The sequence below is a fragment of the Periophthalmus magnuspinnatus genome, chromosome 24, assembly GCF_009829125.3.
Source record: "Periophthalmus magnuspinnatus isolate fPerMag1 chromosome 24, fPerMag1.2.pri, whole genome shotgun sequence".
NCBI classification, from domain to species: Eukaryota; Metazoa; Chordata; class Actinopteri; order Gobiiformes; family Gobiidae; genus Periophthalmus; species Periophthalmus magnuspinnatus.
The window spans coordinates 3,495,159-3,507,658 of NC_047149.1; the positions used below are offsets into that span (position 1 = coordinate 3,495,159).

Below are 12,500 nucleotides of genomic sequence, written 5' to 3' on the forward strand. Positions count from 1 at the left end.
CACCTATAGCATGACCACCAATTGACTAACTTTCTTATGGGCGTACACAAGACTGCTTTTTGGTGTACTTTCAGAAGATTGTATACACCAAACCTTTGAGTTGGATGCAATTGCGCAGTGATGTGACGGTCCGTATGCGATGCACATATCGAGGCTTGCTTCATTTAGGGGAGGAGCTGAAAATGTTGACGTCCGAAGCCTCGCTACCTGGTTGTACCACGTGAGTGATTCAGAAAGTGGTTCGGATTTTGCCGCAAGTTTTGACAGCGATATAAACCCCTCAGGCTCCATTCAAAATGTGGGTGTTTGACGGAGAGGTTGCGGCCAGCGAGAGTTTGGACACAGTTTGGATAGAGTTAGAGATAGTTTGGAGAGCGGTAGAGGTAGAGATAATTTGGAGAGATTTTGGAGAGTCAATACTGGGAGAACAAAAATATGTCTATCCCTATTTATATAAGCTAGCAGCGGCATTCTTGTGTATGCCTGCCTCATTTGTGCCCTGTGAACGCGTGTTTTCCAAAGCAGGATAAATTTTGTCAAACAAAAGAAATAGCCTAAGACCTGCCACAGTGGAAAAACTTGTTTTTAGACAAAAAACAAAAAAAACAATGATGTGTCCTCTAAACCGTAATCACTGGCCACACTTCAACGTTACAAAAGACAATCATTGTCCATACCTCAACCATCCTCACTTCACTGTAACTGATCATTTCCAAATAACCATTTTCCATACTGCCAGTGTATATATACACAGTATACTGTCATCATTACCATATACCTGTTTTGTATACTTCTTTATTTTGCTGACAGTTTTATTCACAGGCTTTCTGCAAAATGCCACACACTTCAAACTCATGCCAACTGATATTTTTGCGTCCAGTAGATTTCCTGCTAGAGCAAATGAAGCTTCAAGAAGCTTTGCGTTGGAGTGAACCAATTGGATGAAATGCTTCATGAAGCTTCATCTGCCCATCACTACATTTGCGTATAGCTCGGCATTTGATAAATGGGCACATTTTTCAAATGCTTAGCTTTGACCTTTTGTTTTAGGTCAGAAGTATTTTCAGTGCGTTGACGTTCCTGGAAAAGGTGGGAACATCCCTCTGCGACCTTTCACCCCAGCCCTGCCCATGATGATGTCACCGTCTTTCAGGGCAGCCATGGAGCAGCAGTGGGATAGGGCGTCCGGGAGACAATAGACAAACTACAGCAAGAGACAATCTACAACAAGAGACAATCTACGACAAGAGCAGACAGAGGAGCGACAGGAGTAGACAGAGCGGCCACACACCATCTGTCTGTGTTTGAGGAAGTAGGCACAGTACCGTCCCTGTAGTACTTTCCCTGTACTACAGTAATTGTACTTGTGCTGCTCCTGTAACCAAACCAATGCTTCGGTTCATTTGCTGAACTTATGTTTAAAGCTCCTGTATTTCACAGAATGGACTCTGTGAGCTTTAAGCCATGTCATGATGTTGTTCCCTCCTCAAGAATGTACTGGAGTTATGTTTTGTTTCATTCACACACGTTTGAATTACCCTTTATTATTAGTCTGTCTACATCTCCAATGCTCTGTTCCACCTTGTGATGTCATGAAGTGTTTATTTCAAAGTTAACAGCTCCTTTTAACTTTAGTTCAGTAGAGATTGGCAATTCCAGGGCTGAAATTATCCAAATGATTCTAATGAATGTGTATGGAGTTTAAAAACACAGTGGAGCACTTCCTGTTTTCCCACATGATATCACAAGTTGGAACAGTGTTTTCTTCTTTGAGAGAAGATCTTTGTGATGAGGAAACATCATTATAACAGCGATCAGAAAACAGTGTAATATGGGCCTTTAAATGTTACTGAATAGACCTGCTCTGGGTGTGAGGGACACATGATTCTCTGTGTTTTTGTCTGAGATAAACACTGTAAAAAGGTCACTTTCTTATGTCCCTGACATGTTTGGGCTGTAGTACCCCACCTTGGTCAGAGGTGTCACTGTTGTGTCTCTGATCATACAGGGGTCACAGAACAGACAGAAAGAGCTCTATTAAAGCACAACGTCAACACAATAATAAAACCACACCAAACTCAGACCACTCCTGGTATAGCCCAAAGACAAGTCCAACCAGACAACAAGTGAAAAGCCATCCAAGAGATATAGTGGGGCAAAAAAGTATTTATTCAGTGACCGATTGTGCAAAAAGGTGAGAGAGACCTGTAATTTTCTTCATAGGTGCACTTCAACTATGAGAGACAAAATGAGAAAAAAAATAATCCAGAAAATCACATTTATTTATTTATTTTTTTTACAGCATTCATTTTGAAATTATGGTGGAAAATAAGTATTTGGTCAATAACAAAAGTTCATCTCAATACTGTTATAAACCCTTTGTTGGCAACGACAGAGGTCAAACGTTTTCTGTAAGTCTCCACAAGGTTTTCACACAGTGTTGCTGGTAGTTTGGCCCATTCCTCCTGCAGATCTCCTATAGAGTAGTGATGTTTTGAGGCTGAGGTGAGATCTTTCGTGGAGCCCCAGATCGAGGGAGATTATCAGTGGTCTTGTATGTCTTCCATTTTCTAATAATTGCTCCCACAGTTGATTTCTTCACACAAGTTGCTTACCTCTTACAGATTCAGTCTTCCCAGCCTGGTGCAGGTCTACAATTTTGTTTCTGATGTCCTTTGACAGCTCTTTGATCTTGGCCATAGTGGAGTTTGGAGTCTGACTGTTTGAGGTTGTGGACAGGTGTCTTTTCTACTGATAACGAGTTCAAACAGATGACATTAATACAGGTGACGAGTGGAGGACAGAGGAGCCGCTTAAAGAAGAAGTTACAGATCTGTGTGAGCCAAACCAGATCTGAGACAGAAAAGGTTTGAACCTAGGACTCTGGGACAAGACCAAAACAGCAGGTAGAGAGGATCACAAATAAGAGAGGCAGACACAAGGGGAGTTTACCTTGGCTCGCACATGAGACTCCAGACACATCACACGGTGCAGTGGTCACTCTGATAAATCTCTCAAACTGAGCGCGCATAGACAACAGCAGAACAACACAGCAGTGACAGCTCTAACTAAGGTAAAGTACTACAGCCCAAACATGTTAGGGACTTTTTACAGTGTTTGTTTTTCACTAAAATTATTTAAATCTGAAATCACATTTTAAGTTTGTAAAAGTCACTTTGGTTTGAGATTTTAAAGAGTTCTTTGTAAATGTCCAGCCCCTCTCAAGGAGTTGGGTTCCAGAACCCAAGCTGTACATGGAGGTGAGGCTGACTATATCTAGCAGGTAACGCTCAACCTCCCGCACAAGTTCAGGCTCCTTCCCCTCCAGCGAGGTGACATTCCATGTCCCCAAAGCCATGTCCGGAGATCGGGACGTTGAGGCCCCACCTTCGACTGCTGCCCTGATCTCTTCACACCCGCCCCTCACGGATCCTCCCGCAGGTGGTGTGTCCACGGGAGGATGGCCCCACGTCTTTCCTTCGGGCTGGGCCCACCTGGGTGGGGAAAGGCCCAGCCACCAGGCACTCGTTGCCGAGCACCCACCCCAGGCATGGTTTCAGGGTGGGGCCCAGTAATGCCAATCCGGGCGACCTAACTGGCCTTGTTTTGATGATCGTCATGGGGGGCTTCTGAAACACTCTTGGTCTGATCCGTCTCCCAAGACCAGACCCTATCGGGCACAAAGTCCCTGACGACATAACTCCACGGATCATTCAGGTGCTCAAACTCCTCCACCACATTAAGGTGGTGGTTGGGAGGGGCCAAAAGCATGTATCCTTTAAATGTTAGATTAAACAGAACTCAATATTTTAGAGGTTTTATTGAGAAACATAAACAAAAAGATCACAAGGAGTCCTCCTGAAGTCCTCCTCCATGGTCTCACAGGAAGCAGGAAGTGATGTCATCATATCAGAGGGAGCAGGAAGTGACGTGATGATGTCAGAGGGTGTAGGGGGCGGAGGTGATGGAGATTCTCTATTTAAAGAACACACAAACACACATTTTAAGGCCTTTCAGTGTCTCATCAGTGTATTATATATTTGTGAGGTTTAAATTTTATTTGACCCTGTAGGAGCTTTGACCCTGTAGGAGCTGCTCTAGTTTGAGTTGGCGCTGGTTCATTTGGGTCATTTCATTCCCCAGTTTCAGCAGAGCCGAATTTGCGTCAGACTTGGATCTGCACATGCTCAGATCCTTCTGCACAAACACTTGTCTACAACACACACACAAACTCTATATAATCTGCTATCTGTTTGTTTAAATGTGTTTATTTGAAGGTAAATGTGAGTCCAGCATTGGTGTGAACAGCACATTTAACTGTTAAAAGAGCAGACAAACATAGAGGCCAGCTGTTCTGACTCTAAACCAGGACTAAACCAGGACTTAACCAAGACTAAACCAAGACTAAACCAGAACTAAACCAGAACTAAACCAGAACTAAACCAGAACTAAACCCGGAATAAAGCAGGACCAAACCAAGTCTACATCAGGACTAAGAGTGAACGAACCCATAGAGCAAACAGATGACAGCAGACAAACATGGAGGCTCTGATCTGAGGTTAATATTTTATATGTTTCTGATCACAGCCAGATGGGATATTTATCAAAATAAACCATATCAAACTTTATTTACAAACTCCATTTCACTTAAATGAAGAACAACAAAGGTTTAACTGACACAACATACAGCTGTTTCTGGAGACAAATCATGAACTCAGACTCTCCACTATGGGAGACAGGGCCTTTCAGGCTGCTGCCCCTCGATTGTGGAATGCCCTTCCAGAGTCTCTGAGGGCTCACACAAAGTGTCGAGGCCTTTAAAAAAGGCCTTAAGACATTCTTTTTTAAAAGTCTTATTAAGTTTTATGACTTTTAATAGTACTACTACTATTAACTATTTATTGTTTGCGAATGTAAATTGTAATGTCTTTTTATACTTATTGCCTTTTCTGATTTGTAGTGTTTTTGTATGTTGTTTTTTTTTGTTTTTTTTCTGTGTCTGTAGCACTCTGAGATTTCTTTGAAATGTAAAGTGCAATACAAATAAAATGTAATTATTATTATTATTATTATTATTATTATTATTATTATTAAAATAAAAGGCAAGCTAAAGAGTAGTATGACTGATGCAGATTCGGCACATGACTCAAACTGGAGATGATGGTCTCATCCCTTTTTAATCACATACTGTTTCCTGGTCCTGGAGTATGACATCATAATTTGGTATCCAATAAATGCGAAACTCCCCCAAACATAAACTACGACTGTGTCCGAATGTCAAACCTGCTGGTGCTGTGTGACTGGTCAGAGCGTGTAGTGCGTGCTGCGCTCAGAATGGCTGGTGGAGGACAGACGTCTCTGTGGGCGGAGTTTGTGCAGGACACTGTAGAAGCGTGTCCTGAATGGGGCGCTGTTAAAGCCGTACAGCAGTGGGTTCAGCACACAGTGAAGAAGAGCCATGGTCTGGGTGAGCGCCAGGGCCATCTCCAGGCGGTCCACAAACTGGAGGTGAGAGGTCAGAAGGGAGAGAGGCAATATGATCTGAAAATGTGTGTTTCTGCAGAAAAGATTTAATTTGGCTCAATTTTGGGTCAGTTAGAAAATTCAAGATTTTGTGACTTATTTCTTGTTTTGTCAAATGGAGCTCCACAGCCCCGCCCACTTCCAACTCCCACCCAGTACGGTTCTGAAAGTACATTTCCATTTATTTTTCCCATAGACTTTTCAAACATTCAGATATTGCGAGTTCAAAGGCATCGCGGAGGCTAAGCAGCTACGTGCTAACCAGTTGTTTTAAGTCCAAAAAGCTCATTTAAAACACAAAATTCTGAAATCTTTGAATAACTCTGCAGTTTACAAAGGTTGTAATAAAAGTGCAGGTCTTGTGTCTTTAGTTCCATGTCACTGTTCAGCCCAGAGCTTTTAATATTCTTTTTTTTTTTCTTTTTTTTTTCGTCAAGTCTATGAGAAAAATGAATGAGAATTTACTTTAACCAGAGGGGGGCGCTCACTGTTGAGCTCCAAAACATTCACTTCAAATTATAAATCAGACAGTTACTCAAATAGTCTCCCCCAAATACTTTTATTCTTATTAACGTAAATTTCGGACCATAGAGCGCACCTGAATATAAGCCGCACCAGCTAAATTTTAGAAGATAATACATTTTGTACATATATAAGCCACACTCGAATATAAGCCTCATGTTGCAAATATGTTGTAACATGAGATATTTACACAGAAATACGGTACAGGGATTTTTAGAGTTTTAATTTAAGACACGTTTTTTTGTTTTGTTTTGTTTTTTTCAAACTATGCCTGAAAAAACGGCACAAACACAACATCAACACGGGATGAACATATCTGCATGTTTAGAAAATAAAACAGCACCAACACGGGCCATCTGCTTTTATTTCCTCTGAAAGCTCTTGTCGCTTTTTTGTCTTTTTACATTTACTAAGTTCTTCATGTGTTTTCCATGATGAGTGTGTTGAGTGTGTGTGTGTGTTGTGTGTGTGTGTGTGTGCATGATGCGCAAGATGGCAGCTCACAATCAAAACTGTTTTATTCTTCAGCGCAAAATCTTTCCCCATGTCTGTCTCACTGTTGCATTTACTGCTGCAGAGTGCCCCCCGGTGGCCGTTAGCCAGTAATAATCTATAAATTAGCCGCACCGTTGTATAAGCCGCAGGATTCAAAGCGTGGGAGAAATGTAGAAGCTTATAGTCCGAAATTTACGGTACCCTGCTGCTGATACAGCACACACACAGTCTAATGGTGTCACAGTTAGTCAGTGCACCCTCTCACCTCACAGTCTCTGGTTTGGAACTGCAGCAGTGTGTGCCACAGCAGCACGACGTTAAAGGGGGCGTGGCATAAGACGAACACCAGCGCCACCAACAGAACCAGGCGGACGGCGCGCTCTCTCCTGAAGCCCCGCCCCTTGCCACTCAGGTGCCGCCCCCTCAGAAGCGTCACCACAATGGAGCCATAACAAAAGCACATAACGAGGAGCGGAATCACAAACCCCACCGCTATCTGCATCACCGGCAACATAATTTTTACCAAGCGTGCCATTTCGCTGTTAGGAAAGCGCAGGGCGCACACCAGAGGGGCGGGATCATAAGAGGAGGAGTCACGGAGGGAGGAAGGAGTGGGCTGAGGAGAGACACAGGCATAATTAATATAATACTGTTTTTAAGGAAGGGGTATTTTACTTAATTAATTGTAATTAACTGTAACACAACATATTCAGATCACCATGTTTCCTTTTATTGTTTTGAAGGTACTACATTCGCCCAGAACAACGTTGATATGCATCATGTTTTTGTATGTTTATGTAGAATTATTGTGTGGGAGCACGGGTGATATAGGATTGTGGGAGGAGCCTTGTACAGCCTCATACTGCTAACCCTAAAAAGGGTTTGAACGGGAGCGATCGCTAGATTGCTCAAACATGCATGGATGACATCTAAAACCTCTTCATGTTTTTGATGAGGGAACAACGGTAGAACACGAAATATAAAAAACATTGATTTTGCTGTATACCCCCTCTTTAAAGTGAGCTTCAAAGCACACACCAGGGGGTGGTGCCATAGGAGGAGGGGAGCTGAGGAGTCAGAGGAGAGGAAGCAGCGATACCAGTGAGAGGGGGAGGAGTCAGAAGTATGTTAGACTCCAGAGCAAGAATCCTCAAAGGAATCCTCTATCTAATTATAGATCCTATCCTTAATATAATAAATACCTCATTAGAAAATGGCTATGTCCCCAGTCCATCATATATACAGTGATTAAATTGCTTCTGAAAAAAATAATCTTGAACCTGATCTTTTAGCCAACTATAGACCCATCTCTAATCTTCCCTTTGTTTCAAAAACTCTTGAAAAAGTTGTAGTTAAGCAGCTTTTTCGCCACTTACAGTCTAATGATGTAGCTGATTTGAAATGTTTCACTCCTGATTCAGAGCTCACCATACACAGAAACTGCACTATTTGAAGTCACAAATGATTTGTTATTAGCTGCTGACAGTGGACTGGTCTCAGTCCTGGTTCTGTTGGACCTCAGTGCAGCGTTTGACACCATCAACCACAATATTCTGCTGCAGAGGTTAGACTGTGACATAGATGTCAGAGGGGCAGCCCTCGGCTGTTTTAAATTTTACTTCTACTTACTGAGAGGTACCAGATTGTTCATGTAACTCTGAGCTCCCATTTGGGGAGTGCAACTGTTTCAGATGCCCTCCCACTGACCGCCCACTGATGGCTGGACCATAGATGCCCTTCTATGCCCTGGTCCTGTTCGGCGGAGCCGGACCCTCCTCTTCCCTCACCTGGCTGGATGACCCCCACCCACCGTGGAGAAGCCTCCCTCTGACCCTTAGGTGAGTGGCTCTGGTTCTACAAATTGAACTCTATCTGCAAATGGATGGACAATAGTCCTGGACACATCTGCAACCTGCTCATTTAGTCCTGGTTTAGTCCTGATTTTGGTTCCTTGTTTTGGTTCTGGTTTAGTCCTGGTTTAGTCCTGGTTAAGTTCTAGTTTAGTCCTAGTTTAGTCCTAGTTTAGTCTTAGTTTAGTCCTGGTTTTATCCTGGTTTAGTCCTGGTTTAGTCAATGGGAGTGGATCGCTCCTTCACTGTGGGTCTACTCAAAGTTTCTCTTTTTCCCACTGAGTTTTTTTAGTTTTTCTTTGCTGAGAAGGAGGGTCAGGGGGTGCTCTGGGACACTTCTCCATTTGCTTGTTTTCTGTTGATTCATTTGTTTGTCTGTTTCTGTTTCATTGTTGATTTTCTAACTTTCTGTTTGTTAAATCAATTCTCATGTCTCAAAATTGAGGGAGGAGTGATAAAAGTGACAGGTGGGAGGGGGAGTCAGAGGGGGAGGAGTTAGAGGGACAAGGGTCAGAGGAGGAGGAGTCAGACAGAGATGGGGAGGAGTCAGAGGGGATAGTTTGGTTCAAATTAGCAGTATCTCTCACCTGATCCCCGGTCATGTTATAGTCAGTGTCCTCATCCTGGTTTATGTCCAGAGTCAGAACCATAGTGAGGTTAAACCCACCCCCTGACTCCAGGTCCTGATGCCCCATCCACATGTGGTGCTGGGGCAGGTAGCGCTCGTAGAAGATGAAGTTGGGCAGACTGAGCAGTATTGCAAAAAACCACACGAAGGCGCAGAGGAGAAGGCGAGGCATCTGCGAGCGTACACGGAGCCGTCTGCGAGCGTGCACGACTGCTGCGTAACGGTCTGCACTCACCGCCGCTAGCAGCAGGGCGGCGCTGTAAAGGCTCACGCTGTACCCACCCCTCAGCACCTTACACCCTGCCCCCCCATCTGACCATGCCCCCAAATCCATCACCACCAAACCCGGCAAGACCAGGACTATAACCAGATCAGCCAGGGCCAGGTGCAGGAGCAGCACCTGCAAGAGACAAAAGGGCTGTGAGGACCAGAGTAGGACTAAACCTAAACCAGATCTAATCCAGGACTAGAGTAGGACTAAACCTAAACCAGATCTAAACCAGGACTACACCAGGACTAGAGCAGGACTGAACCAAGATGGAACCAGGAGTAAACCAGGACTAGACTAGGACTAAAACAAGACTAAACCAGGACTAAACCTGGTTTAAACCACGATTAGAGCAAGCTCAGAGCAGGACTAAACTAGGTCTAACTAGGACTGAAGTATGAGTAAAGCAGGACTCACGCAGGATTGAACCAGGACTGAACCAGGTCAAACCAAGACTAAACCAGGACAAGAGCAGGAGTAAAACAGGACTAAGGAAGGACTAAACCGGGACTGAACTAGATTTGTCAGGGCCAGGTGCAGGAGCAGCACCTGCAAGGGACAAGAGGTCTGTCAAGGTCTGACCCTTGCAGGATGAGGTGAAGGTAAAGGGGACTGTTTCCCCGGGGCCCATGGCACAGAGGGGCCTCAGAGCCATGTTTTTATACTTTTATATATTGTAGTTGCACTCAAATGCTTCTATATAAACACGCTCTATACAAACACACTTTATACAAACACGCTCTATACAAACACGCTCTATACAAACACGCTTTATACAAACACGCTTTATACAAACACGCTCTATACAAACACGCTCTATACAAACACGCTCTATACAAACACGCTCTATACAAACACGCTCTATACAAACACGCTCTATACAAACACGCTTTATACAAACACGCTCTATACAAAACACGCTCTATACAAACACGCTTTATACAAACACGCTTTATACAAACACGCTCTATACAAACACGCTCTATACAAACACGCTCTATACAAACACGCTCTATACAAACACGCTCTATACAAACACGCTCTATACAAACACGCTTTATACAAACACGCTCTATACAAACACGCTCTATACAGACACGCTCTATACAGACACGCTCTATACAGACACGCTCTATACAGACACACTTTATACAAACACACTTTATGCAAACGTGCTCTATACAAACGTGCTCTATATAAATGCAGTTTATACAAACATACTTTATACAAACACGCTCTATACAAACACTCTACATACAAACACATGAGGGGTCTGACTGGCGTCTTTTCTTAAGTTCAAATTTAAGGGCTAAGAATTATGCCATTTTAAGACTTAGTCCTCTGCTCCTCTCTGGCTCTGCTCCTCTCTGGCTCTGCTCCTCTCTGGCTCTGCTCCTCTCTGGCTCTCCTCCACAACTAAACCAGGATTAAACTAGGATAGAAAAAGGTCTAAACCAGGACTAGTGCAGGACTAGTGCAGGACTAGTGCAGGACTAGTGCAGGACTAGTGCAGGACTAGAGCAGGACTAGAGCAGGACTAGAGCAGGACTAGAGCAGGACTAGAGCAGGACTAGAGCACAACTAAACCAGGATTAAACTAGGATAGAAAAAGGTCTAAACAAGGACTAGTGCAGGACTAGTGCAGGACTAGTGGAGGACTAGTGCAGGACTAGTGCAGGACTAGAGCAGGACAGAAACAATACTAGACGAGGACTTTATGAGGACTAGACGAGGGCTAGACGAGGACTAGACGAGGACTAGAGCAGGACTAGAGCAGGACTAGAGCAGAACTAGAGCAGGACTAGAGCAGTACCTGGGTGATGGAGGGTTTGGGGGCGCAGCAGAGGGGGATCACTCACCTTCACCACTTATTCCACAACAATAAATTCATAACATTTAGACAACAGTTCGAAATCAACAACAATAATCGCTTTCAATACTTACAAATCAAATCCATTATCCAAAGCAAGATTAATATACCGTAAATTTCGGACTACAGAGCGCACCTGATTAAAAGCCGCACCAGCTAAATTTGAAGAGAAAATCAATTTTGTACATATATAAGCCGCACCTGAATAAAAGCCGCAGGTTTTCATATTGTAACATGAGATATTTACACAGAAAGACGGTGCACTGACACGCTTTTTTTTAAACTGTGCCTGAAAATTGGAACCAACACGACAACAACACGGGATGAACACATCTGCAGGTTAAGAAAATAAAACTGCACCAAAACGGAAAATCTGCTTTTATTTCCTCTGAAAACTTTTGTCGTCTTTTACATTGACCAAGTTGGATTCACTGATGTCGAGCTTACGTGCAGTGGCTCTATTTCAGGAGTCTGCAACCCGCGGCTCCGGAGCCGTATGCGCCTCTTTCAGCCTTATACTGCAGCTCTGCGTGGCTGAAGTGTATTTTATTTGTGTTAGTTCTTTTTTGTTGTAGTTTAAATTGGAAGATTATTATGATCTTAAAATAAAATTATATTTTCTTATTTTTCGTTGCTCAAAATAAGCGTCACACTCGCGGAACAATGTTCAAAACAAACACCGCTCACGTCTCACAGACACAGATACAGACACAGCTCACTGTCGTGCGTAAAGAGCCCTGATTTTCAGACGCTGTGCGCACAGGGGTCAGGAGCAACTTTGGCCCGTCCCTAATGACACACTAATAAGCTCGTCCATAGATGTATCATGAAAATCCTGCTGGAAATCGCCACAGAAATCTATTTGATGTAGTAGCAAGTTTATTATCTGCTCTTGTCTCCGCGGTGACGTATCACGTATAACACATCAGACACGACGCACAAAAGTAGAGCCACAAGCGAGTGAAAATGAGCCAAAACAAAAGTCTTTGGAGATCTTTTTAACAAAGGGGAAATGGACAACTGAGGAGCCAGAAGAGGAGACTACACCTCCAAGAAAAAGAAAGATAAATTTAACAGACAATACCTACTTAAAACCTGGGTTTGTCGCTGCAGGTGACTCACGCGCACAGTCCGCTCTACGTAACATACGGGAAAAGCAAATAAGGCAATGAAACCTTCAAAACTGCTTTGGCATATGGAGAATAAGCACCTGGGATTAAACGATACGCCTTTAGAGTTTTTGAAAGAAACTGCGGAGCAGAGTAGACATAATCACATAATCAGCGCAGGGCTCCCTCTGATGCAGCGGTTTGGTGAGTTGTATTTTTTTAATGCACTTAAGTT

At 43.5% G+C, this 12,500-nt stretch overlaps 1 protein-coding gene across 1 annotated transcript; it reads right to left on the bottom strand.

Moving 5' to 3' along the window:
• Window positions 1-3,897: 3,897 nt before the first annotated feature.
• Window positions 3,898-9,190, bottom strand: LOC117393195 (C-X-C chemokine receptor type 3-like). Its single transcript, XM_033991387.2, has 4 exons — window positions 8,978-9,190; window positions 6,806-7,156; window positions 5,284-5,502; window positions 3,898-3,975 (listed from the first exon to the last, which is right to left on the bottom strand). Exons 1-3 carry the CDS (start codon window positions 9,188-9,190, stop codon window positions 5,305-5,307), a joined length of 762 nt encoding a protein of 253 aa, XP_033847278.1. The 3' UTR covers window positions 3,898-3,975; window positions 5,284-5,304.
• Window positions 9,191-12,500: the final 3,310 nt, after the last annotated feature.

Excerpts from the sequence above, each read along its gene's own strand:
- LOC117393195 (XM_033991387.2), bottom strand. The coding sequence starts at position 9,190 with ATGCCTCGCCTTCTCCTCTGCGCCTTCGTGTGGTTTTTTGCAATACTG. Across the intron at positions 7,157-8,977 it reads ATAACATGACCGGGGATCAG|CCCACTCCTTCCTCCCTCCG; the intron begins GTGAGAGATACT and ends GTCTCTCCTCAG. Across the intron at positions 5,503-6,805 it reads TCCAAACCAGAGACTGTGAG|TTTGTGGACCGCCTGGAGAT; the intron begins GTGAGAGGGTGC and ends TCTCACCTCCAG.